This window comes from Gallus gallus, chromosome 1 (assembly GCF_016699485.2).
Source record: "Gallus gallus isolate bGalGal1 chromosome 1, bGalGal1.mat.broiler.GRCg7b, whole genome shotgun sequence".
Taxonomy (NCBI): Eukaryota; Metazoa; Chordata; class Aves; order Galliformes; family Phasianidae; genus Gallus; species Gallus gallus.
The window spans coordinates 188472377-188498442 of NC_052532.1; the positions used below are offsets into that span (position 1 = coordinate 188472377).

General features: G+C 38.1%; 1 protein-coding gene across 7 annotated transcripts in view; it reads right to left on the reverse strand.

Moving 5' to 3' along the window:
* Positions 1–26066, reverse strand: part of TMEM135 (transmembrane protein 135) — a 167144-nt gene that overhangs the window by 33382 nt on the left and 107696 nt on the right. For all 7 annotated transcript variants that reach the window (XM_015280334.4, XM_015280342.4, XM_040648167.2 and 4 more), the window contains one exon: positions 25778–25824. In XM_015280334.4, coding sequence (XP_015135820.1) covers positions 25778–25824 — 47 coding nt within the window. The remainder of the gene's footprint in view (positions 1–25777; positions 25825–26066) is intronic.

Sequence of the window (26066 nt, forward strand, 5' to 3'; positions counted from 1 at the left end):
GAAAAGTTTTAAATAAGTAAAAATAAATTGTTCTTCAACAGGCTTATGAAACCAATCGCTCGTGTGAAAAGAGACAACTCAAACTCTAATCAACGAAGGGCTGACGTTTTCCAAAAGAAATGTGAAGAAGCCATGTTGTGAAATTATGTGTTTCAGTCTAAAACACTGAGAATAAGGAAAGGATTCATAGCAAGGATTAGGATGCTACAAATCATATGGAACATATGAATAGGAGTCTGTTTCTGTGTATCAATAGGGGTTTAATTTCTGAATGAGAAGCTTAAGCTAGGGCACATTCTTTTGTAAATCATCCCACGGGTTTCCTAGAATACACTGACTCAGTAACATCCTCAGTCCTAACTTTACTCAATAGATTCTTATAAATCTGGTATCAGCATTTCATTTAATGCTTAAAGCACTAAAAGATTGGAATTGATTTTGAAGGAGGATAATCAAAGTAGAAATAATGATAGGTAGAAAATGAAAGTCTCATTCTACAAAGGCAAGTTTATCAGGAGCTGATTATAACTTCTCAAGTTTGCTAGTCTGGTTGCTATCTGAAACCAAGATTTCCCAGGGAAAAAAAAATCCCAAACAGCTGGAACCCATCCTAGAGATACAAAATAAATCACTTGCAAGTAAATTCCACACTCAAAAGCCCTAATCAGTACTCTATACAAGCAACAAAACAAACAAAACCCAGGAAGAACATTACAACCCTGGTAACTGGTGTATACTAATTGCAGAGCATCAGGACAGCTTCAATGGGAAAGCCGAGACTGAATGGGATCGTCTGATAAATCCACTGCACTCAAACTCTCCACACAGTATTCTTGACCCCGTGGGTCACAACCTTTTGCTCCCAGTCACTCATGCAAAAGGGGATAAAGAGGTTTGCCCCATTCTATTAAATCCTTGTAATTATTTGTTACAGTTTTAAGTCATCTAGCATTAAACACACGGTAATGCATGCCCCTTTCAAATGAAAACACAATAGACAAAATGAACATAATGTGAAAACCTTTAAGCTAGCCCAGAACTTTTTAAGTTTAATTACTTTTACAAGTATATTTAGCTAGTAAGAATTCTGTGGGGTAGACAACTTAGATAAAATAGCCTTGAAAAATGCTTAAACCAAAGAAAAGGAATGATTTCACAATGGAAGGATATTGGAAATGTAGCTAAAGCTTAAACCTACAACAAAGAGGGGAGCAACACATACTGACCACGACTAAGCATGAGGAACAGAGTGCCATTAGAGAGCAGCACAGCCATTTGGGCAGCCAACTTCGACTTTCAGAACACAAACAATTTGCTATCAAATCCAATATTTCTTTTATGGTGTAATTTGACTGAAATCAGCCAAAAGCAGTGTACAAAAAGGATTACTTCACCTTATGAATCACTTTTCATCAACATACTTTTAAATACAGCTGGGAAACTTTTGCGCTAGATGAAAAACAATTTTACATTGTTGATTTATCTGTGATGGAGTAAAGGATGGCGTCTGGGGATTTGGGATATTTTCTATTCTCTATTCACTTACTTCCTAAGTATTTAAAGTATAATCATTTCTTCTATAAATATATTTTTTAAATAAAATGTAAATATATTCTAAATTAAAAATCTGTGTATTTGTATCTTGCAAAACACCATCACACAGTAATCAGAGATGAATGTATTTCACTATGTGCTCACAACAAATGGAATGGTGGAATGCCGTCAAGTGACTTTTGGGGTAAAAAGTTCCATCTTTAGTTCAGAATATCAGAGTTCTGGACTTTATTAGTTCTATTTCTAGTGCATATATATCCTACTACTAATGGTGAGCTCTAAACTCCTCAGAGACATTTCCTCTTCCAGGGCCATATCTTGCAGCCCAGCTTCAAGTATCTATTCTGACAGTTTGAAAGGATAAAATAACCAACAGCTGTGTTACTCATGCCAAAGCCAACCAGACTATTCTCATTAATGCCTTCCTCATTTTGAGATGCATGCTCCATCCATGTGGGCTGGAACAAAATGTGTACAAGAACATTTAGTATACAGGGAGCAGAGGTGGGTTTATTAGGAAAGTAATCTGCACAGTGAACAGCCTCAATACTGTCTGCACTGTTTCAGAAAAAGTTCTCACTGTTAATTTGTTTTTGGTGGTTTTATTTATTTTTTTCCTGTATTTATGATGTGGATACAATCACAATCACTATAGTAGATCCTCTTTGGAAGGTGAAAGATAACGGCCTCAAGTTGTGCCAGAGAAGGTTCAGGTTGGATATTAGGAAGAACATCTCTGAAAGAATGGTGAGGCACTGGCACAGGCTGCCCAGTCACCACCCCTGGAGGTGTTCAAGAACTGTGGAGATGTGGCACTGAGGAACATAGTCAGTGGGCATGGTGGTGATGGGCTGATGGTTGGACAAGGTGATCTTCGAAGTCTTTTCCAACCTTAATGATTCTAAGACTCTAACACAATCAATCAGAATGTTGTGCATTCCGATTCTCAGTACAAATATTCCAGAGTTAAGTGCCCTCTCCACGCTGACGTAGAGAGCATTCACAAACTCTCTCTATAGAAGCTCAAAGCAGCACATGGCTTAAAGCTTCAGAATGTTTGTATGCTCAAACAACAGGGACTCCCCAGAGCCTTCATTTTCATTCGGTCACACACATTTTATTGAATTGTTTCACTGTCCTTTAGCTAAAAAATATGCCAGACCATCCCTTGTCTTGCAAATGAGTGCCATGAAGCTGTAGAGATAGACAATGGAGGAAAGACATCCTTTATCTTCTCCTTTCAGGTTAATAATGCTCTCCTGGAGAATTCATACTGTTTTACTAGACACTGCTGTTGCCCAGCCCTTCTATGATGTTTGTACATAAAGTTTTGCAGTCCTGTTGATATGGAATTGGCATAGTTACAAACAATAACTTAACCTTAAAATTGATATTGAAATTATGTTTCAAATTAAAAACTAGCAATATTGATCAGCTTCGTGCTCTGAAAGTTCACAATTACATTTCACAGTATGCCAAAAATTCTGATACTGGGTATTTCCATGCAAAATATCATTATTTATTCATTCAGTGATTAAACTCTGGAACATTTTCTGGGATCAAGAAATGATACCTTCCACCACTAAGCACATCCGCAGACTGCTTTTCTTATATTTAAATAAAACAGAATGATACTCCTTTATAGAAGATCACATCAGTATCACAGAAGACAGAAAACAGGACAGCCCCATTATCTCTCCCCTGGGTTGATACAGGGAAGACTGCATGCGGCTTCTGCAAACTGCTTCTTTTATAGCCCCTGACTGGAGGCAGGGATTAAGAGGTAAAGATGACCTTAGACATGTTGTCAGCAATCAGATGAATTTCAATCCAAGAAGGATTTTTTTAATTCACCAGTGAAATTAAAAATAGTAAATGATTTTTAATTCACCACTCTTTCTGAGAAGAAATTTTTCCTAATATCCAGCCTGAACCTCCCCTGGGCCAACTTAAAGCCATTACTAATGACCACATAGAGCCATTACGAACGACCACACAAGTTTTAAGGTACTTTGTCCATTCACAATCATCTTTTCTAGGTATGGATAAACAAGGGAGGAGCAGCAGAGTTGAAAAACAGTTGAAATAAGTTCTGCTTTTTTTCATTAATACTTAAACCAGCAACCAAATCCTTGTAGACTCATCTCTGAGTAGATGGCACAGCAAACTCATCCATGTGTGCAGATCCTGGTGTGTTCTTCAGCTCTGTGCAGGACCAGGTTCATCTCACAGCCAGCGTGCATAGGTCACAGAATCATAGAATATCCTGAGCAGGAAGGGACCCACAGGGATCACGGAGTCCAAATCCAGGCTCTACACAGGACCACCCAAAATCAGACCCAGTGTCTGAGAGCAGCGTCCAAATGCTCCAAGGGCTGTGCCCACTGCCCTGGGCAGGCTGTTCCATGCCCACCACCCTCTGGTGCAGACCTTTTCCCTCACCCCCAGCTGCCCCTCCCCTGACGCAGCTCCACGCCGTTCCCTCAAGACCTGTCGTTGTCACACACAGAGCAGAGCTCAGCGCTGCCCCTGCACTCCCTATGAGGAGCTGCAGTCGCCATGAGGCCTCCCCTCAGCCTGCTCTGCTCTGGGCTGAGCACACCACAGACCTCAGCCGCCCCTCACACATCCTCCCTGTAAACCCGTCCCCATCTTTGATTCACATTCAACTTCCAGTCAACTAAGTCCCTCACTAAGACTCACTAAGATTGTCCACACAGCTCCATAGTTTCACAGAAAAAGCAGAACTCCTTGAGGCCTGTACGCATTTGCAAATAGGACCAAAGTTGGCAATGGGTTTGAAAGGTTATTAAGAACATGCCTGATGGGAACATAAGATAACCCTGCTGGAAATGTCTCTCCTCATTAGCAAATGGGGTTAAAAGAGGCTGTGAAGTTAGGAATTCACTTGACAAATACACCTGAGGTTGTGCAGTTATCTCCCCTGACAGAAACCATGGCTGTTAGAAAGATAACATGAATATAGATACACTTAAGAAAAACAAACTCTCCTCACCTTATATTTTACACTTCTTGTCATCTGCTTTTGTGGAAAGTTTCTATTAACATATGTTCCCAATATGATTTTCAGAAGTTGCATATTAAATTCAATATATTATATTTTGAGATGGGGACTCTCATAAATCCTGTTTTTTTAACTCCTTTTCTTGCTCAGACCGCCTCATTCCTACATTAAAGTAAGCAAGGCAGCTTACTTTAAAACCCACAATGAAACAGAAATTAACCCAGCCTGTTTGTCTCTTAAAATTTCATTAAATTAACATTTACTTTTAAAATGTTCTTTTTTAATTATAATTATTTAAATACATGCAGATCCACCACAGTGTGTCTCCCCTTTTGTGAAACCCTGAAGGAAACACTGCAAAACGACTGCACGGACAGATACAGAACTGCAGGCTCTGGTTTCCACCATTTCCTTGACTATTACCCTGCTTTGATGGCTTGAGCTGTAAGTACTTCACGAGAAGAAAACACAACACTGTGGTATGTCCCTGCAAAACCCTAACTGTGGACCTAAATATAAACTATTTACATTATAAATTACTTTTTACTCCTCGTCCTTCTCAATTCCCAGCATTATTTTAAAAATTACAGCACAACACTGGCTTGCACACAAATGTCTGTATGCGTACATTCATGTATGTATTTCTAGACAGAATGATTCGCTTTACTGGCAAAAATTTCCTTATTTCTACCAGATGGGTCCCAGTGAAATTGTAAAACTATGACAGAAAGGAAAATTTTCTGTTTGTTGCTGTTCCTTGTTTTTATTGTTGGAAAATGCTTTTGCTGCAGGTCAGAGGAGCTGATCAAGCATGTTAGCTGCCACAGCATCAAATACAGTCCTGAAATGAAAGCAAACACTTTCAAGAACATTTTCCATTTGCAGATAAGTGCAGAATAAAATAAAATTCTGGATGAAACAGCAAAGTGTGAAGATTTGGGATATTCATGTTTTCCTCCTCTTAAAATATGTTTTCAAATATGAGAGAAACTCACCTTTGATTTTCTATTCTTTTGTGAAAAGAAGCTTTTTAAATTGAGAACACATTGTGTTCAATATGTTCACCATATAGGACATGCCAGGAAGGTGTGGTGTTTTATTGAACTTGGCCAAACTTCTTTGTAGATCACAGTCTCCCCTGGTATACATGTACACATACACATTGGTTTGTCATGTCCTATAGTATCTGTCTTCACGAGCAGCATTTGCTATTTAACATGCCCAGGCTGCTGCAACACAGAGACATAGAATCATAGAATAGTTTGAGTTGGAAGGGACCCTCAAAGGTCACCTAGTCCAAGTCCGTTGCAATAAACATGGACATCTACAGCTTGATCACGATTGGAAAGAGATTGCATTGCAGGATCGTGCCCTTTGTTTATCTTGTGATGCTCTCCAAGTGTAGTTATCTCTGCAAGGGACATTGCATGTCCCTCTGCAAGGGACATTTCTGAGACATTAATCTTTAGCTGTGACATTACTATGGGCTGACAGTTGGACCAGATGATTTTTGCGATCTATTCCAATCTTAATGATTCTGTGATTCTACTCCAGAAACTCATCGGGCTCACTCACCAAGAAGTCTTTTGCTAAGGAAGATGGAAAAGGAAAGGGAGATGAGAAGGTAGACCTTACTTTCTAAATGGGTGGTATTCAGCTGGATGCAGGCAAATGGTTCAAGTCTATGTTGAATCTATTTAGATTTCAGAGACAGAAAGCATGTCTTCAGATTTGGGTGTTCTGTGTAATGTCCAGGAATACGTGGACTGGGTAATATTCAAAATATTTTTTTTCGATTTGTTTTCCTCAACTAATCTGTAAATTATATCCAATTTTGCAATGCAATCACAGAATAGTGTCTGACAATACTGTTTCTCTACATATATTGCTAGGTGTATCCTATATCCATATGTCTCTTCAATACAAAACAGTGGGGTCCCTTTATTAAAACTATGACTGTAAGCGGAAGAGTGTCTAAAAAACTGGCAGGTGCTGGTTTTATACAACTTTATACATATATTTTTAAAAAATGGTTTTAATCATGTCCAAGAAAATAGAAGTCACTTCTCTAACTATAAAATCAGCTGTGTGTGAGGCACCAGTCAATTTTTTTAGCCAGAGCTCTGCTGACAGCAGGAGAAATCTGACAGAAAACAGCTATAAAACTGAGAACTGCCACAAACTACTGAAGAAATCAGTGCAGCAAGCTTTACAGATTTATATCTGCTAAAATTTTTCTGTGACAAAATCAGATTTTCAATAAAATGAACATCTGCACAGTGCTTCAAGGATCTCCACAAAACCTCTGTTTTAATCACCACTTCATGAATTCTTAACTGTAACATAAAATTAACATACAACTGCATCTAATCTTTGTAGGTCATACAACGTCTCTCATAAATACATTAATTTGAATTTTTATTTCATATCCCTATCTGATTTCTAGACAGGAAGTAACTGCTGAGCAGTACTAAGTACCAAAGGACTATTTTATTTTCCTGTATAATTGTGTGATATGAATAAGAAATATCAGAATATTAAATGTGCTAAATTCAGTATTTAATTGACTCAGAACCACATTCTATAGCATGTCAGCTTTAACTTTGTAGTAAACATGCATAGTAATCAATGCTGCCCAATGTACACTTACCACATATTACATAAACACTGTCATAGGTATCTTGTTAAAAAATATGTATCAGAATTAACAAAGGGATGGAGGAAGAATTAATCTAAAAGCCAATTTCTCCTCCAAGTCTGACATCAACAAATATATTACTTGTGCTCATCTTTCTACCACCAATTGTTCATTAATGTGTTATTTCACAAGAAAGTTTTCAGACAGCTTTGAAACCCAAGCAAGCTCAATCCAAATTAACCAGAATGTCACTTGCTAATGTGACAGATCCCTAACAATATCCATCCAGCTAGAGCTCTGTTAGATATCCAGCAAAATGTCACTGCCAGAGCCCAGAGCAGCACAAACATGTGCTGTCGTAAGTGGAACTCCAGGCAAGCCCATGAGATGGCTCCTTTCCCAGCTGGATACCATGACCTCAACTCACATCAGCATCATCCACTCATGTCATCAATGCTGAAGAATTTCGCAGCCCTACAACAGCCAGGGTAGCCCAGAAGGTCCTCAGCAGGAGTGCCTCCACTTGGCTTTCTCTGTACTTACTCAACCTGCAACAGCCAGGTTTTCAAGTATATTATCATGTTTGCTCTTAATTGCTTCCAAGAGAGAAGGGGAAATTCTTCCCACCTCCTAATATAGGATTCCCTCTATGGACAGCTCACACACCCATGAACATCACTGACTTTTTCCCTGTCACTTTTTAATAGGTACTCCATCATTTGAAGATCCCTTACACAATTTTTCAAGAACGGTCATTCACACATATCCTAAATTCAGGACCAACCACATTTAGTCTTGTTTAAATACTCTGGGGCTTCACTGCGACTGTGACGGGCAGACTTGGCTATACATCTTGAGACTGTTCCTATTTCTTGGATTACAGATCCATGGGATTTGCTCCATGCACCTCTGCATGACACACTGCACCCTGAAAATGCAGATCTGATGTTATACCTAAACATTTGACTTCCTTTAAGGAAAGGGATGACTGGTTGCTAATTAGCAGAACTGAAATCCATATGGACAAAAAATGATGCAAATGCTGCTTACAGTTGATATGCATGTCTTTACACAGACTCTGCAATCCACACATCTCCCAACTTACATCGGACTTCTGTTCTTCCAGGTCTTTAGGTCTTTTCACAAAGAACAGACTCTTAGTTTGGACAGGATTGGACAGAGAAGATCTGAGGTGCAGACCTGGCTCCCATGGGCACTCTTGGCTACATGATCTAATTTTGCAAGCAGGGGCCAAATGCCAGCAAGCAGGTTTATTCCAGAACTCCATCACTCCACTGTCGATTTTTCTGGAAGTATCTTCCAATGCTGAGACTTTTTAGGTCAACGAAAGAATGAGGCCTCCTGTGGGGCAGAAGATGGAGGTGGGGGAAGCGTCATCACCCGTGACTTGTACTTAGCTGCCAGGTCTCCAGCTGGGCTAAACATTGCGTGACAGACTTGAAATCCTGATCAAGTCTTTGATTTATGCTTTGGCATGCTATACCAGCAGTTCTCAGCAGGACTGGATGAATCATTGATCTGTTCCAGTACAATAATTTCTATGCATGTTCATAACCTCAGAAGAATCTATATAATATTTGAACACACATCTAGTTAGCACAGCATCCAGCTGGATCATTTTCACCCTTTAAACACTGAATTTCATTTCAGTTGTGCAGTTACATTGGTAATATGTGTGTCCTTTTATGTATTTAAAACAAAACAATTTGGAAAAAATAAAATTAAATGTCAGAAAAGTTTGATGTGATGTGCTGAACGCAATAAATATAGCCAGAGAGGCAGTCAGCACTTGAGTATTTTTTCTGAATTTCACCTCAACCAATCTCAGTCAGGTCATACACAATCACAAAGAGAACTCAGATACAAAAGAAGATAACCACAAGTGCCTACACCTTGAGAGCTTGAATAGCTGTCTATCATTGTACAGGCAGGAGCTCACTGACATCATCTTTAAGACAATGAAATATAAAAAGCCTTGTAAAGGACTAAAAGGTTTCTTGTTCTTCTGCATAACAGAAAGGCCTCATTCCATGTCCTACATGACTGTTTCATGGACCCAGGACTCACCAAGCATCTCCTTAATGAGTTTTGCAGACAGTTTGCTGAAGCTGTAACTCATAAAGCACTTCATGGGTTCTCAAACTTACACCTGCATTGCTATGGATTTGCTTTGAGCTGTTGACTTCCACAACATCCAAAGCCTGCAGTCCTGTCTGGGCTCTCCAAATGCAAAAGTCAAGAGAAATCAAGTTTGTTCAGTTGAAAGGTAAAGCTTTATAAACAAGTTGCTATCTCTGGAGGCAGCTGCAGAGGAATTAAACAGTGAAGTGCCCCCATAATATAGTTCCACTGACTACCAGGTGTTCCTTTTACTTGGCAGGCTCCTATTTTAAGTTATTCCCATGAGAATGAGCCATCTCTTTTAGACAAGCCCCATCATCAGGCTTTATTTTTCCTCAAATGAAAATGTAGGACCAAATCAATCCCTACAGACGAATTTTTTAACTACTCTACCACCTGATCTGAGCAACAGAACCACAGAATCATAGAATTGTTTGAGTTGTAAGGGACCTGCCAATGTCATCCAATCAAACTCAATTTTGGCCATCTGAAGAAAAGAGTAGACAATTATCTGGTTATAATAAATGTTTTATGGAATATAATTGCATCTCTTTTTCTGTATGTATCTACTATATTCATTATATTATCATGTTAATGAACCAACACATATTTTGTATTACTGAGTCATTCTCAAAAGAGGCCTCACAGCCATGTTCACTGTCAACTATCAGCTAACTTGATAGTGAAAGATAAACAATTTCTATGTTTGTTATATATAGGTAACATAAAGCACGTAATATATTAAAAACTTAATTCCTGAGTTTTGCTTTTAGTACAGCAGGTAAAATAATTCTGTCAACATTTCACTTAAAGGAGTTCTTAGAAACAATAAATCCTAAAACTTGTTTATCTGTAATTCCAACAGATGACCAGTAATCTAATGCTACTTTAACTGGAAAAAACAAAAAAACAAAAACAAACAAACAAACAAAAAAACACAGAAATAAACATTTTTCCTCCATTGCCTTTTTTTTTTTTTTTTTTTTTTTTTTTTTTTTTTTTTTTTAATCACAGAATCATAGAATAGCTTGGGTTAGAAGGAACCTCAAGGATGATGAAGCTTTAACCTCCCTGCCACAGGCAGGGCCACCAACCTCCACGTTTAATACTATACCAGGCTGCCCAGGCCCCCATCCAACCTAGCCTTGAACACCTCCTGGGATGGGACATCCACAGCTTCTCTGGGCAGCCTGTTCCAGAACGAGTAACATAATCATTATATTAATGAGTAACATAATCATTATATCAGAATTGAAAGGGTTTGAAAAATTCAAAAATCTTGTAGGACTACCACACGTGATATTAAAAAAAAAAGAAAGAGGAATTTAACATTAATTCTTAAAAACCCAGATGAATCTTATACTGGCAATGTCTCTTAAAATATCAATGATGCAGTCTATTAAACTTCCTTTTCTTTCAGCTATCTTTATATTTATGCTGCAGTCGTTCTTCAATGCGAAATAAAACAGTTGGCAAATGCTATTTAGAAAGGACATTTGACTGCACATTTTAAAATAACAGCACTTGACAACTCTTAGATTAATGGAAAATCTTCACCAATGTACAAATGCAGATAAGCTCCATCTATCTTCTACCTGCTGTGATAAGACGCAATACAAGATATCTGCACTGGATTAGATCTGACACGAGACAAGAGCACCTTAAGCCCTGGAGAAGTATGCCATGCAGAAGAGCTCAGGCATCCTGTTCCTGAGATGAATGCCAAGTATGTCAGGTAATCTTTTCCAGCTAAGTGGAAAAGATAAGCATTATCAAGCAGATGGCTACCAAAGCAATCACTGTGCACATAGCTCACTGCACAGTGGTCACACATAAGAGGAATGTCTACATACCACGTTGAGGCTTACCATCAGTCTGCCGTTAAATAGTATGACAAGGAGAACTTGTACAAGGAAAGAATTGTCTTTCATTGCGTACAGCTCAAAGCACTTGACTTGACTCAATTTTACCTGCACGTTATCAAGTTAGATAAAATAACTTCTGAGATGCTAAAGGAGGAGTTTTGCTTGTTTTCTCAATTGCCTGCTTTTGCAAGTAAAATAAAATGACAAAAAAACACTTCAGTGTAGGCGACCATCTCAGTTGTGAATGGGAAACCTCCAGCATTCCTCTAATGGGAATGTCAGCATCACTTGGTCAGAAGAAGGATTTTAACTTCTCTGGTTTGTGGATAACGTATTTGATTTTAGATACACCAGACACACAGAGATCAACTTTGGGACAATGTTATGAGTTGCTGATTTAAGCCTTTACATCCTTACAAAACAGCTGTTTTTCAATGGGTGTACATGCATGCATATTTGATACCTTCAGTGCTCAGGGCCAGATGGGACATTCAGCATACTTTTATTAAATCTTGCTAAGCAATTTGATTGCAAGTGTGCTATAAGAACAGGGAAACGCACTGGATATATATAAATATATATATATATATTATATATATATTTTATATATAAAATATAAAAATTTTTATATTTTTAAATTAACATTAGCTGTCTATTAATTTAATGTATCTTAAATCAGGATGTGCTGGAAGATCTGTGTACAGAAAAACCCCTCAGACTGCTTTGGCATGTCACAGTAACCATATCTGGTCAACCCCTGTGCTTCCCAAAGGCAACTGATAGCACATATACAGACAGCAAAAACACTGTAAACAGTCACATGCACAACTTTGGCATACAACACATGTAATGTCAACAAATGTGTCATATACTCCCAAAGAAAACCATGCAAACTATATTGGGTAAGGAAGAAACTCAGCACTATATATCCATTATTAAAACAAACTCAAGCAATTAGCAAAGCACATTAAATATTTTTGATAACAGCCTAGAATCATAGAATCATTAAGGTTGGAAAACTAAGATCATTCAGTCCAACCATAGAAAAGTGAATGGATTTAGAGTAGGTTGTTAGTGTTTATAGGTTGCAGTCTTTCCAACTGTTAATTGAACTCTGCTGACCGAACTCCAACTGATGCTGCTTTGCTATCAAATCACAGCACGTATGCTACAGGGAAAACTCTTACACTCCTACCACAATGTTATTTCAGCCACAAATAATGCTCCAGAAGTTCAACTTTCAACACAAGTCTTACCATTTGCACCCATGGGAAAAGACATGTCAGCAAGAAACTAGCACTAACCTCTGAGACTGTGACAGCAGAGTATTCCACTAAGTCAGCTTTTGTAGGGGAAAAGACAGGAAAACCTTAAGCTACTTGGTATTTCCAGTGTACCAGTGATGAGGGTTCAGGACTGACAGCATTTCAAACAACCTTCTACAGCAGCCGTTAAGGAAAGATCAGGGCTGCAATCTTTGTTTCCTTTCTTTATACGGAGACATTGCACTCCTAGAATAAATGCATTTGAACATATACCAGAGACCCAGTATATGACCACTAATATGCAATTTTATATTGCATTAAATCCCAAAGATGTTCCAATTATTCCTCAACGTGACTAATCTTTGACGCTTCGGTGACACATTACTTATTTTGCTAGTGGTCTACAGCTAAGTACAGTCCACAATTCTCTGGTGCCTTGATATCACACACAAACCATTTCTAATTGATACTCTTTAAGGTATGATTGTACAGTTCTAACACAGGAACAATTCCTGCAGGTAGTGGAAATTTGATTTTAAAATATCAGATACAAATATCCAGCATTATATGTTAGCTCGATGCTACCCAGTTAGCCTCCACTTACAAATCCCTGTCCATTTGAGAAGTCCTCCTGAGCTGAAAATCAACATATAGCCTCAATGAGATAATAATAATTCCAGTTATATTCCAAGATATACACAGAAGTACAGAAGGTAGGAAGAGAAGGAATTCCTATGGTGCACTGTCCATTCTGTATTAAAAAAAGCTAAGATTTGAAGCTAAAACAGATGATATGCGCTATTACTTCTGAATCAACTGAGCCTGTTATCCTCAGAGAAGGAAGTCCAGTTGGGTTGACACAATTTATTCTTGACAAATACCTATGCATATGGTTGTTTGAGTCCTTATTTCTTCTAAGTGTCTTCTCAGAGTGTATCTGAGTAACCAACCAATTTATTGCATGACCCTGGGCCAAACACTTCTTTAATGTTTTACTGAAAAGAATTTAAGGATGTTTTTTTTTTTTTCGCTCAGAGGGTGGTGACACACTGGAACAGGTTGCCCAAGGAGGTTGTGGATGCCCCATCCCTGGAGGCATTCAAGGCCAGGCTGGACGTGGCTCTGGGCAGCCTGGTCTGGTGGTTGGTGACCCTGCACATAGCAGGGGGGTTGAAACTCGATGATCATTGTGGTCCTTTTCAACCCAGGCCATTCTATGACTCTATGATTCTATGAAATAACTATCCACAGATTCTCATGTGAATTTATAGTTTAAAAAAAAAAAAAAATCACACAGTACCCTGGAATAGAAGAGAATTACTATTTAAAATTCCTAATGTATTCTTTATAAAAAAAATGTAAACTTTAACCTAAAATACAGTCATTCTTATTTGTCATAGCAAAATACTACATAATTCAATGTTTCTTCAGCCTTTTTTTTACTTATATTTAGCTATGCACTGTAAGTGAAATTCAAGTTTCCTAAAAATCAGTTAAAAATTTGCCACTGAATTTTAAAACAATGGCTATAGGTTAGATGAAGGCTTGATATTAACATAGTAGATACTTTCATTAAGGGTACTGGCAGGTTCTGAGTTATAGTTTGCTGTAACATTAATGAGATCTGGTTTTCTTGGGGCAAGAATTATTTTGGCTAAAATGTGCTACTAGAAACCTTTTCTCAGCATGTTTCCTACTCTATCTACCAACCGTACGAAAAAGAATAAAGAATGTCTCATTCTTCAGCATATTTGAAATGGCCCACAAAGGCTCAGTTTCACGGCAGAATCTGTCTTTGTGCAGCAGTTTCTTTTTCAGTGAAATTGAGCCTTTATGAACTGAAGCATGTCTGTGAAAATTATCTACGACATCACTTACACTCCTCTAACCAAATAACATGTGAGCAGAAGGCAGAATGAAGAAGAATGATGTAATTCAATGGTTATAAAGTATCAGACACTTGACAGGCTTAAAATTATCTCCAGGATACACTGTTTGATACCATTATCCATCAGTGTGTTTTCCCCGACATTTTATCTTAGGGCCAAACACCAACAGAAAGACCACAAACACCCAACCACAAAGTAGCTCTTATTTTCCTATTCTAGTCAGCAATTAGCTCACAGGAACAGAATTCCAAGTATTTCCAATGCCTGTGTTAAAAATATGCTTGTTTCGTAAATGAAATAGAAATGTCATATGTTAAAACCATATTTGGGACCATAGTCTAGAAAGAAATAGAATGGGAATCTACTGAAGTCGCACAGTAGTTCCCCATGAAAGATCCAATTGTGTACAACCCTTACATAAACAGAAAGGCTTTTTATTTTATAAATACATTCCCAAACACATAGATTTTAACGTTATGTAATTGCCTTCTGCTTTTCATGAAATGGAGATTTTCTGCCCTGGCTGCTATCAAATCAGAAACATGTGAAGAGGAGTTCCCAGTGTGAGAATTGTATTTCATGACCGTGGTGGTGTCTGCAAGAACTGCAGTGTGGTTTCTTTTTTCTTTTTCCTTCCTCCTCTCTGCAGTCCTTGTGCTGCTCACTTTGTTTAAAGAGTGCTGCAGCAGTCAGATAAGCACAGGTAACACTCACATGACGAGCTGAAATCGAATCCATCCTCTATGGGTTATGATTTAGAGCGACTCTGTTTTCCTAAATGCATTTTGTAAACATTAAACTTAATAGATTTATAACTGCTGCTCAAGGGGATCTCTTCTTTCTCTCTTCAGTGTCAGGAAGATTTTGTTCTTCAAAATTCAATGAGCAACCACATGTATATCCCTCAGCTCAGCAAAACCAGATAACTATTTTTAATAGAGCAGCAGAAACAGGAAGAACAGACAGGAAACAGTTGGGAAAAAGAACTTAAGCCATGGAGTTGGGAGACTAATGAAAACAAGAGAAATCGGAGTAGAAAAGCATTAAATGAGCTTTGCTTTCACCATATCACAAAAATACATCGCTAGAATCCTAACTGACATGCAAAGTTCCCCAGGAAAACACTGCATAAGGCAATTACACAAAATCAAAGGAAAGCTTAACTCTCACTGCGCACACTGCTGTTCAGCTCTTTTCTCCCCTTCTCTTTTCATATTGGTTACAAAGAAAAGAGAATATTAGGAAATTGAACTTCATGTTCTCACTCTCTCAGACAGACAAAATATAACAGAAGTATCAGCTTTTGCTTAAAAAGGAAATGAAGAATAAATCCACTGAATTAGTGTTTATTTGGCTTCAAACTCCACCTTAGCCTGCAACTTACACACTACCTCCTATACTGATCCTCTGGCAGCAGTTCTGTACTGTACCCCACTATTTAAGTTATGTACTTTAGCAGGAATGCAGCAAAGACAAAGCACTATGATTTAGGAACTGAACTAGAACTCCATGGCTCAATGGCATCGCTACCAAAAATTTTGTGCCTGACCTCCTGCATGCTCCTTAAGTCTTCTGCCTTACTGCTGCATCTGTGCAATGTAAAGCACCTCAGACATAAGTGAGAAGAGAAGCCAGTTAGCAGCCAAATGTCTAGTATATAGAAAACACACACACATGAAAAACCTTGTAGGAAAATAAGTAAGGGGGGGGAGGAAATAAATAAGGCAGGGGCTCTGAGCACCCTGATGGAGCTGTAGGTGTCCCTGTTCATTGCAGGGAAATTGGACTAGATGGCCTTTAAGGGTCCCTTCCAACTCAAATGGTTCAGTGATTCTATGATTGTATGAAAACTATCCATAATGTTTGATAATGAGCCATAAAGATAGACAAAATATCTCTACCAGATTTGAAATCATGCAAAAATAGAATCCCATCTCTGCACCTTGTGAGCGGATCTCCAGCACCAGGATTAAAGCAGATGGATGCCATGTCCATACCGCACTGCCACTCGGGGACCTCAATGCTTCCACACCAGGATCAAAGACAGAGATCAGATCTGCATTGTTTTCTCATTGCCCAGCCTGCCACGCAGCCTGGCTCCGAGCAGGTCCCCAATGTCCGCAGCAGTTGATTCTCTACACCTGAGACACAAGAGCTATTTCCCCTCTTTTATTTTGCATTTAAGGGTGACAGAAATGTGACAAACCACCAAAGCCTAGACACATCGATACAGCAGTGGGACAAAAGCCCTTTGTGATTGATGGAGAAAACCTGAAAATGGGGAGGGGACATTCTTTCTCTTCCTTTGGGGATGGCTCTGGATAGAGACGCCTGAAACTGTAGACTTCAAAAGCTTCTCCCCTTACAGCCAGATCACCTTGCAGGTAAACACCTTCCTGGTTCACTGAGCTGCGGGTACGTCTCTGAAAAAGAATCCGCACTGAAAAGTGATAATGGTGGAAAAATACTCCCTATTGTACCATTCTAATTCTTGCGCTACTTGTCTGCAGCAATGTGTTTCCTCTACTGAAGAGTCTGGGCAACCAGATCCAGCCACACGTAGGGCAATCTGTTAAACCAGCACAAGATCTGTTGTTGGGAAAGAAGAGGCTGAAATAAGCTCCAGCAGTCTATCTACCATATGTCTGAAGGTGGCCAAACATGGAAAAGGAAACATCATCTCTCACGGTACATTCAAAAGTTAGTGCCTTCTATGAAGGAGTAAACAAACTGTTGGTAAGATTGGGTGCTTTAACTTCTAAAGAAACTACTTCTGTAATGAATATTTGGTTACATTTTTAATTATACATGTAATATATATAGGTAATATATACATGATATGTAATATATATGTAATATATGTAACTAAAATCACAATTTCAGTTCTTTTATATCAGGCAAATTGACAATCATACTGTGCAAAGTGGCTGTGAAAAACATGATGCTTTTATCAAAATGTATCCCTTTCTTCCCATTATTGGTTAAATCTTTTGCACTATTCAATCCACAGGAAGCAACAAAGCACCTGAGCTTAATAAAAAATTGGTTTTACCTGTTTAAAAGCATCAAAGCCCAAAGAAAGAGAATTCAATCATTTTAAGTGTATTTTCTTGACTTGACAAAATGTATATTGCTAGGGAACAGATCACAGAATCACAACTTAAAAGGGACCTTAAAGCCCAGTCAGTTCCGACCCCTGCCATGGGCTGGTTGCCCTCCACCAGGCTGCCCAGAGTCCATACAACCTGGCCTTGAGCACCTCCAGGGATGGGGCACACGGCTCTCTGGGTAGATCTACCTAAGTATCTCAATATGAAAAAGTACAACCACAAAACAAGCTGGGATAGATGTGCATTAGACAGAACAGTGTTTTCCTCACTCACAACTGCTGAGAAAGCCAATTATGCAGCCCTTCAGCATGCTGGAGGAACAGGAGTAGCACTGATTTAACCACAGGAAATCAAATACCAGTCCAAGACTTCAGCTCCCAGAGTTAAGGTTCCTCGTCATCTAACTCAGCTCATACATTCCAACTACAAAAGTTGTTTTGAAGATGAGCATAATACAGCATTAAAATACTTGCCTACTTATTTTACTCCACTCTCAGCTTTTTAATTTGAAAAACAAAGTGAAAAATAGTATGAGGTGGGAGTGGAAAATCTCCTTTAACAAAGGTTCAAAGGAATAGAGCTGGTATCCATCTGCTTTAGAAAAACATAAAGGACAATGATCACTTTTATTCGGGGGATATCATTTGAGCAAAATAAAGGCTTAGGTAACACTGCAGGAACATATAATGTTTCTGTATCAGATCAAGGGAAGAAAATAAGCAAAAAAAAAAAAAAAAAAAATGACCTGGTGCCTTGCAAATGAGGTACTTTGATAGTCCAGTATGGGCCATCCAGTTCTGACACTCAGTGCTAGAATGGGGATGCTGTCACAGCTCAGATCAAATTGTGCACTTCTTGTTTTCTCCATCTGAGAGAGTTTGCTCTCCTCCTAGCACTTATTATTTAAAAGAAGAGTTTGAGACCTAAGTTATTTACTGTAAACAGTTAGATCAAGTTACAGATATCGGTACTGATAGGGCCCTGGGCAACACAATCTAGTGCCTGATTTAATGGCTGGCATCCCTGCTCACGGCACAGGGGTAGGAACTAGATGACCTCTGAGGTCCCTTCCAACCCAAGCCATTCTATGATTCTATGATAACGTAGTCTGGGCAGCCTGACCTGGTGGAGGGCAACCAGCCCATGGCAGGGGGTTGAAACTTGGTGGGCTTGAAGGTTCATTCCAATGTAAGCCATTCTGTGGCTCTACAAAATGATTCTGCAAGGTCTGAGTGGATACACAACACCCTGCTGCTCCTGTGAGTGCAGCAAGGCATGATGATCGAAGTTCCGCAGAACTCTGGAGTTGGTTTCCCATCAATCAAACCCAGGCCATACTGCATGGCATTACAAGTGTTAAGGGAAAAAAAGAAAAGCAAATGTGAAATTCAGTGGAAGTCTTATAAAAGAGGAAATGTGCTCCTTGCAAATAAAAAATGAAAAATGCTTTCTGACAATTTATTCTATCGTTATGCAAGAAGACAGACACCTCACTTTTCTACACATACTTGCATTTGAGCTAATAATGTGCAACTGTACACCACTGCTCTGCCAGAGAAGTGCAAGAGTGAACCCACCAGCTTACCTCCTCACCCACAATGGCTGCTCTGCCATGGTTCTTTACTCTTGCTTTCACTAAATAGCATTAACTGATGCTTATAGAGTTTCTTAAAAGTTTGGATGTTTCACTGACTCATCAGGTCATCCAAAATATCTCAGAAATGAAGTTCCATGGAAGTTATCAAAATAGTGCTCTGAACCACTGAACCTGAGATGTTTACATAAGGACATTATAAACATATATATATATATGGACAAATGAAAAAAATCTCATCTAATTTTTTTCTAATTTATTACCTAACAATTCAACAGCAGAGGAGTTTTAATATACTCTTGTATCTCTGCATCAAATGTAAAAGAAAAACTCTGTGAGAAAGGGGGAGTGGATTTGATATTGAATCCAGATGATATCAACCCCAACTATTAAGTTTGCTCATTCTACAGTAAAAAACAGACCAATGTTAAAAAAGCAGAAGTACTTTTCAAGTAGTTGCTTCTGTACAAAAGGGAGCTTAGACAATTAAATGATAGAATCCAATCCAGCACTGGCACCACACATCTTTAAAAGCAAATAAAGACACTTTGAAATATCATGTCAAAAAATACTGAATAAATTACAGGATATGTGTTTCACTGGGAAAGAAGAGTAAATAGCTGTAATTTGGGAGGCTAGGATTTCATTAATGATGGAATAAAAGGCTCTGCAAACAAAAGGATCTTTCTTAAGGTTTCCAGTGAATTTAGACAAGTTTCAATATTCCATCTTAATGACAGTATAAGGCAGTGCATGTGCACTTCTTAAATGTGCTTTTCATTCTATTTTTCATTACCCGCTCCCCATCATCATATAATATAAATTACATTAAGAGATCAAGAGCTTTCTGTTGTGAGCTCTGCAAACTCTGAGTTTGAGAACACCGTGTTCTGCTTTGTGCAAGCACAGCAGTAACTTCTGATGGTCTGAAATTATTGCTTCAGAAAATAACATCAGAATTTACCCCTAGAAGGCAGACTTTATGCTCAACTTATGATCAATCAATCATCAGAACCATCTGATTTCCCATAATAGCTAGCTACAGCCCATACAGGGTGCTTTCCTTTCCAGTGTGCAGAGCAGATGTATTAACATGTCTAATATGACTGGTAGCATACAGTCACTGGATTAACTACTATAGCAACCAGAGTTGCAGCCAGACAAAATATATTCACACAAATTGTCTGATTTTCTCTGTTTGCGTAGACTGCATTTATATTGATGTGTTCACTTGTTGCATAGAGTTTGCAAGTTCTGTTAATGCAAATTTCTATAAATATATACAGGAGAACCACCACTGAATCACCCACTCCCCTCAAAACCCACAGCTTAATATTCAAAACAAACCAGCATTGATTAGTGGTTAATATTTATTTTTACCCATTTATAGCATTCCTCCTGCTTATTTTTTATTCTATGCAATTATTCTCTAACAGCACTCCAGAAACATCCATTGCCTTGAATGATTCAAACTGAAATAAGATGACAAAACTATGGTATAATCGAAACCCTTCCATCCCATCACCTTAATTCCATTCAAACTGCATTTTTTTTAACTGAAACATGAAAGAAAAGTGTGCTTCTGCTCCAAGATACTTCTAAAAATGGTGCATTTTAAAACAAATCACATATTATAATGCTGATCATAAAATCATTTGAGAACGGTTTGAGTTGGAAGGGACCTACAAGCCAAATAGGGGAGTCCAACTCCCCTAATCCCCAAAGGAGCTCAATGACATCTGAAAATTAACTCCTGAAGATATGGGAAGGGTCAACTCTTACACCTTTCAGTAAGTTTTTCAGAAAAAAAAAGAGGTAGGAGGAGAAAGAATCCTCTTTCAAATGGATTAACTGCATGTGTGCATTAAATACATGTATGAGAAGCTGCACCATACAAATTAGCGTGTACTACAATTTAACTAAAAATCAAGGAAGCGTAATTCCAGCACTTCAGAGGAGATGAGCACAACAAAGAAGGATATTTTGGAGACAAAAGGGAAGCATAAGCAGAAAAATACCGTAAAAGACGATTCAGAAGAAGAAAAAAATAAGACACTAAAATATGCTTCCTCTGTCTGTAAATATAACATTGTTGCTTGTAAACCTATCATCTGCATTTCAGCTGCTATTTTCCCAGTTCTTTTTCTTCTATTTTTTGTCCAGTCTGCTGACATAATCTTTTTTTTTTTTCCCTCTCCAATCTCCCTCCCTTCCCTTCCCTCTTCCTTTCTGTACCACTCTGATGAATTTGTCTTTCATTCTGGCTTCTTCCTCACTTTTATCTCTTCCTGGAGTAATTATTCCTGGTTTTAATTGTACTACTACAACTCTTTTAATCTGCGATTTAGCACCTTGCTTTTCCTGATGTCCTGCAGTAGATGCAATAATGCTTGAATAGTCCAATAGATATTTGGGGAAACTCCAGAGTATGTATCAGGGCTGCATGGTGAAGCTTGAAGCAGTGTAGAACACCCAGAAAGGGACAGGCTAGGAGGATCAGGAGCTGTCTGTCCAAAAGACCATTACAGAAAACAATTTACGATAAATGTTAAGATGAGATACTGATAAACTTCATTATATTAAAGGAAATATCCTAATGAAGAGGGAAGAACTTTTCTATTCTTCCATGGACCACAATTCACAAATCTGTTATAGGGATATTTCCAACCAGAGTGCATCAAGGGACAGAGGTACAAGCATGCTACAATATGAGACATCTTGACTTTGTTCCCTTTTGGTGAATAATGACCAACTGGATTGTTTGCATTCCAGAATCAACAAAAAGTAAGTGCAACCTAATAGCTAACAGGAGGCAATCCAAAGGATACCTTAGAAGTCTTGATGTATAGAATATATTATAATTCCCTCACACAGATTGCAGCTTTTAACTTAGCAGTTCAAGTAATGTTTCATGTTATAGGTCAGTAAAGATCACCTTAGGTCAGGCTGGTATGAGTTGATGGTTGGACTGGGTGATCTTAGTGGTCTTTTCCAATGTTTATGATTCTATGATTCTAAATGCAGTCACTTTAAAACGACAAAAGTCCGTGCCAATGCTGAAAGGAGCAGTTTTGCTTTCCTTGCTCATCTCAAGCGCTTCCAAGAACTGGCTCGCAGTGCCAATGCGTCTATGTGCATTATGGTATGAGCCATGGGAGGGAAACCATCCAACTGCACAGAACAAAAACACTGCCTTATTTCAGGTACCCATGGAGCTGCAAGAGTGCTCATGGCAGTACAGGAAAGGTAACTACAATGATGGATTGCGACAGTCATCACATCTCAGTTCAGAGATCCTAATAACCTTGGATCGGGTAATTTATATGAACTAAAAAAATACAGATTACTTTGCTTTCATTCTCATTTTTTTCATTTGAGTGCCAAGAATCAGTCATGTTCTCATAGAATAGAGGCATACCTACATTTAGTCTCTGTTTAGAAAGTTTTAAGCTTCAAGTTACACCATAGAGATATTAGGATTTTATCTTTAATGATGGAAGGGATTATATATGATCTTGGTGATCAAGATTGCTACTGTTCTCTTTGGACTTTTTAGTGGGGTGGGAAGGACAAGAAGACATCCTGGACACCAAGTTGTTCAGAGACAGAGCAAAGAAGGACTCTATTTTCAGATCAATAGTTGCTTGTTAGCAGTAAAGAGAATTCTACAGGCAATGGCAAAATATTCCTTAAACTAAGCAGATCTGAACTTGAGTAAAATCTTTCTGAGACTTTTCTGAAAACACAACAATTCTAACACTAAATCTGCTTACGATTAGAAAAAGGCTGAAATAATTTTGAACCACTCAACACATGAAAAGCACTGCAGTGACTCTTCCAATTCCTTTCTATTTCAGATGTCAAAAGAGACAGGAAGATTATCTAACCCAGGCAAGGAGGCTGAGTAGATCCAGAGAGGCTTCCTCTGAGGGCTGTCCAAAATCTTACCAGAAGCAATCACGATGAATTCACACATTAGATAAATAATGACCAACTTACAATCCCAGTCCAAACAAACTGGACAACTCCAAGGGCAGCTCTACTGACTTTTTGTTGTCTGTACTCATTGAGAAGGAATTTTTCTCCTACTCTATTACCGTGATTAAAAATTGTGGATGAACTATTTAATCTGATGTGTGTTAGAAAAGTTACGTTTCTCACTCTACTAATTGTTAGGGATGCCCCACACCATTTTTGTGTTGCTTGCTCACTATGGAAGAATAGGCAAATTCTTCTCAATTTATTTGGATAATTCCTTCTTTGGCATGATGAAGTTTCTCAGTATCTTATTATAATATTTATCTTAAACTATCTTCCAAACAACTTCTATAATGATCTCTACATACATTCTACAAGATTTACCAGTATCTACAGCACAGACCTGTAATATTTTTTTCCCCCTGGATACATCTTTCAGATTGCATTCAACAAAAGCACACAAAGTTATCCTCTTCCAAAGGCTCTACTGACTTTGACAGGTTATTACATTAAATATTTCACAATTAATTCGCCATTAAGGCGAATTAAGGAAGACTAATGATCCCTTGCTTTCCCTAAGCAAAATTACCCAACTTATCCAAAATTTGCTCCTATAGATCTGAAAGAACAGACCATCTTCAGCTTCACCAGGGAATCTCTTCACTGTTTCCTTCTTAGGATTTTCTTCCTCACTATCTTCATGAATTAATCCCTACTACAATTCATTGCTATAAGAGTAAATACCTTGTTCTTCTGTCCCGTCCTCTCTGTTGCACCAGAGACAACAGACTGTTATTCTCTTCATCTTTTCAGTAGTCTTAGACATACGGACATGAAGACACTTAGTCCATCCCTTTTATTTTTTAATTAAACAACCTCAATCTATACTTCTTAATAAATCACGTTCAGTCAACTCAGATCACATTCTGTAGTTTCTCTCACCATTCCATATTCTTACTGGAGTGCAATAATCCAAAAGAACAAAAAAAGCACTGCCAACACCTTAAATCTTAAGTACAACAAAAAGACAACTTTATACACCTCCCAAGTGCTAATATTGTTTACACATCCTGTGACAGTGTTTCCTTTTATTATTGAAATGCGACACTGTTGGCTTACACTCACTGAAAGTTTGCAACAATTATGGTTGGAATTTTATGGAGGGAGTGTACCTCGTCCAGCTCTGTGAGGATGTTCTAATCACAATACTGATTAAACTCAGAAAAAAAGAACATGAACTGATTCGTGCTGATTTTTTTAATATAAATCTACTTCAACTTATCCATCATACAGTTTTTGTTGGTGTTTATTTAAAAAACAAAAAAACACGATATTTTCTTCTGAGAATCAAATTAATGGACCTACAACTACCCAGCCCCGTAACTTAATTCCTCTGTTATAACAAGAGAGACAAAGGAATTAAATGTTCCTGATGATTGTTCAACAGGATATCCGTCACCCCTGGCACAGAGGGACTAATTTTAGAAGAGAAAGTGTCTTGGAACTCGTTCAACTGTCAACGTTGCATTGTCAGGTCAGGAAGGAATTCACCAAATATTTCTGGGCTCTGGTCAGTTCTCATTCAGCTTCCAGGTTTTCTGTTCAAACTGGTTCATTATCAAGACATAAACAGGAGACAGCGAGCTTCCTCCATAATCATACAGCATTTATACCTTTGCTCTTTGGTGCTGTGCTTTTGTTTCATCAGCATTCATACAGACAGGTGTCCAACTTCAACTCTACCAGCTTTTCAACCAACTACTAAACTTTTCAGAGGCTGCTGTGCTATAATGCTGGAAACAGGACAAAATACAGCAAAAAGCCTGCTGATGCATGGATAGTAGATGAAAGGAGGAATGCTTTTTAGAAACTTTCAAATTAATAGCTTTCTCCTATCCACAGACTGTTCTTGGCCAATATCTGAAAGTAATTTGTAAGTAAGGGAATTACAAAAAAAACAAGCTGCAATTTCTAGAGTTTTGCAATTATCTGGGGATGATATGGCTTGAAGTATCATTGATGGCTGCAAGCCATAGAAAATTCCAAGGCAAAGGGTTGTAGTCAAAGGTTACTTTAACAAGCAATGGTCCAACCAGAGATATAAAACAGTAATTTTGGGGAGCCTGGTATTTAAAAAAGAAACTCAGAAAAGGTAGATAATTTATTACACATATCTTGCAAACTGGGAGGAAAAAAGTTATAAAAGCAGTGTATAATCTGAGTTACTACTGAGTGTTTTAAGAAAGGAATACAGCTGATAATGTGTGAAAAAAAGAATGTAAAACAGCTGTACCCCCATGGACATCAAACATGTGGTATTATTTAAGACTATAAAATCTCCATTACCTATTCTCCAGTATTTTCATCAGAAGAAAAAAGTTATCTTCCCTGCAGTAAGCTCAGTGAGAGCTTATAATAAAGCAGTATTTCAGCACTTTTCATACTACGTAATGTTAAATCTCCAGGGTGTTAATTACAAAATGAGAAGAGGCTCCTTAAGTAATCAGTGAAATCTCCAGAAGATTTAAAGCATTTAAGTCAGCATTTCCATTTTTAGCCCAATTATGTTCACAGCCATGGGCTTTCAATGCCATAGAAGCACTCCATTCAACTCAGAAGTCTTGAGTCAGGAATATACTCAAGTTTTCATAAGAATACTGAAAATTAAGTCAGCTATTTAATATTTAAAAACATAAACAGATATATGAGCAACATACCTGAAAAAGAACATGAACAGAGCAGATGTGATGCAGAACAAAAGGACCTACAAGAAGGAGAAAGAGTGTTATTGCATCAACCATCATGCTTCTCCTTTATGTTCTGGATCGCAAAGATTCTACAACTGTTCCTATAAAAGTTACACTTTATTTATATGCTTCAACAGCACAAAAGAAAGCTTGTCTGAATCCCCCAAAAAGGATTCCCCTGTTTATAGCGGACTTTGGGTCAGTCCTGTGAAAGTCAGAAAAAAACAGAAATACAAGATAGGTTGGTGGGACGGCAGAT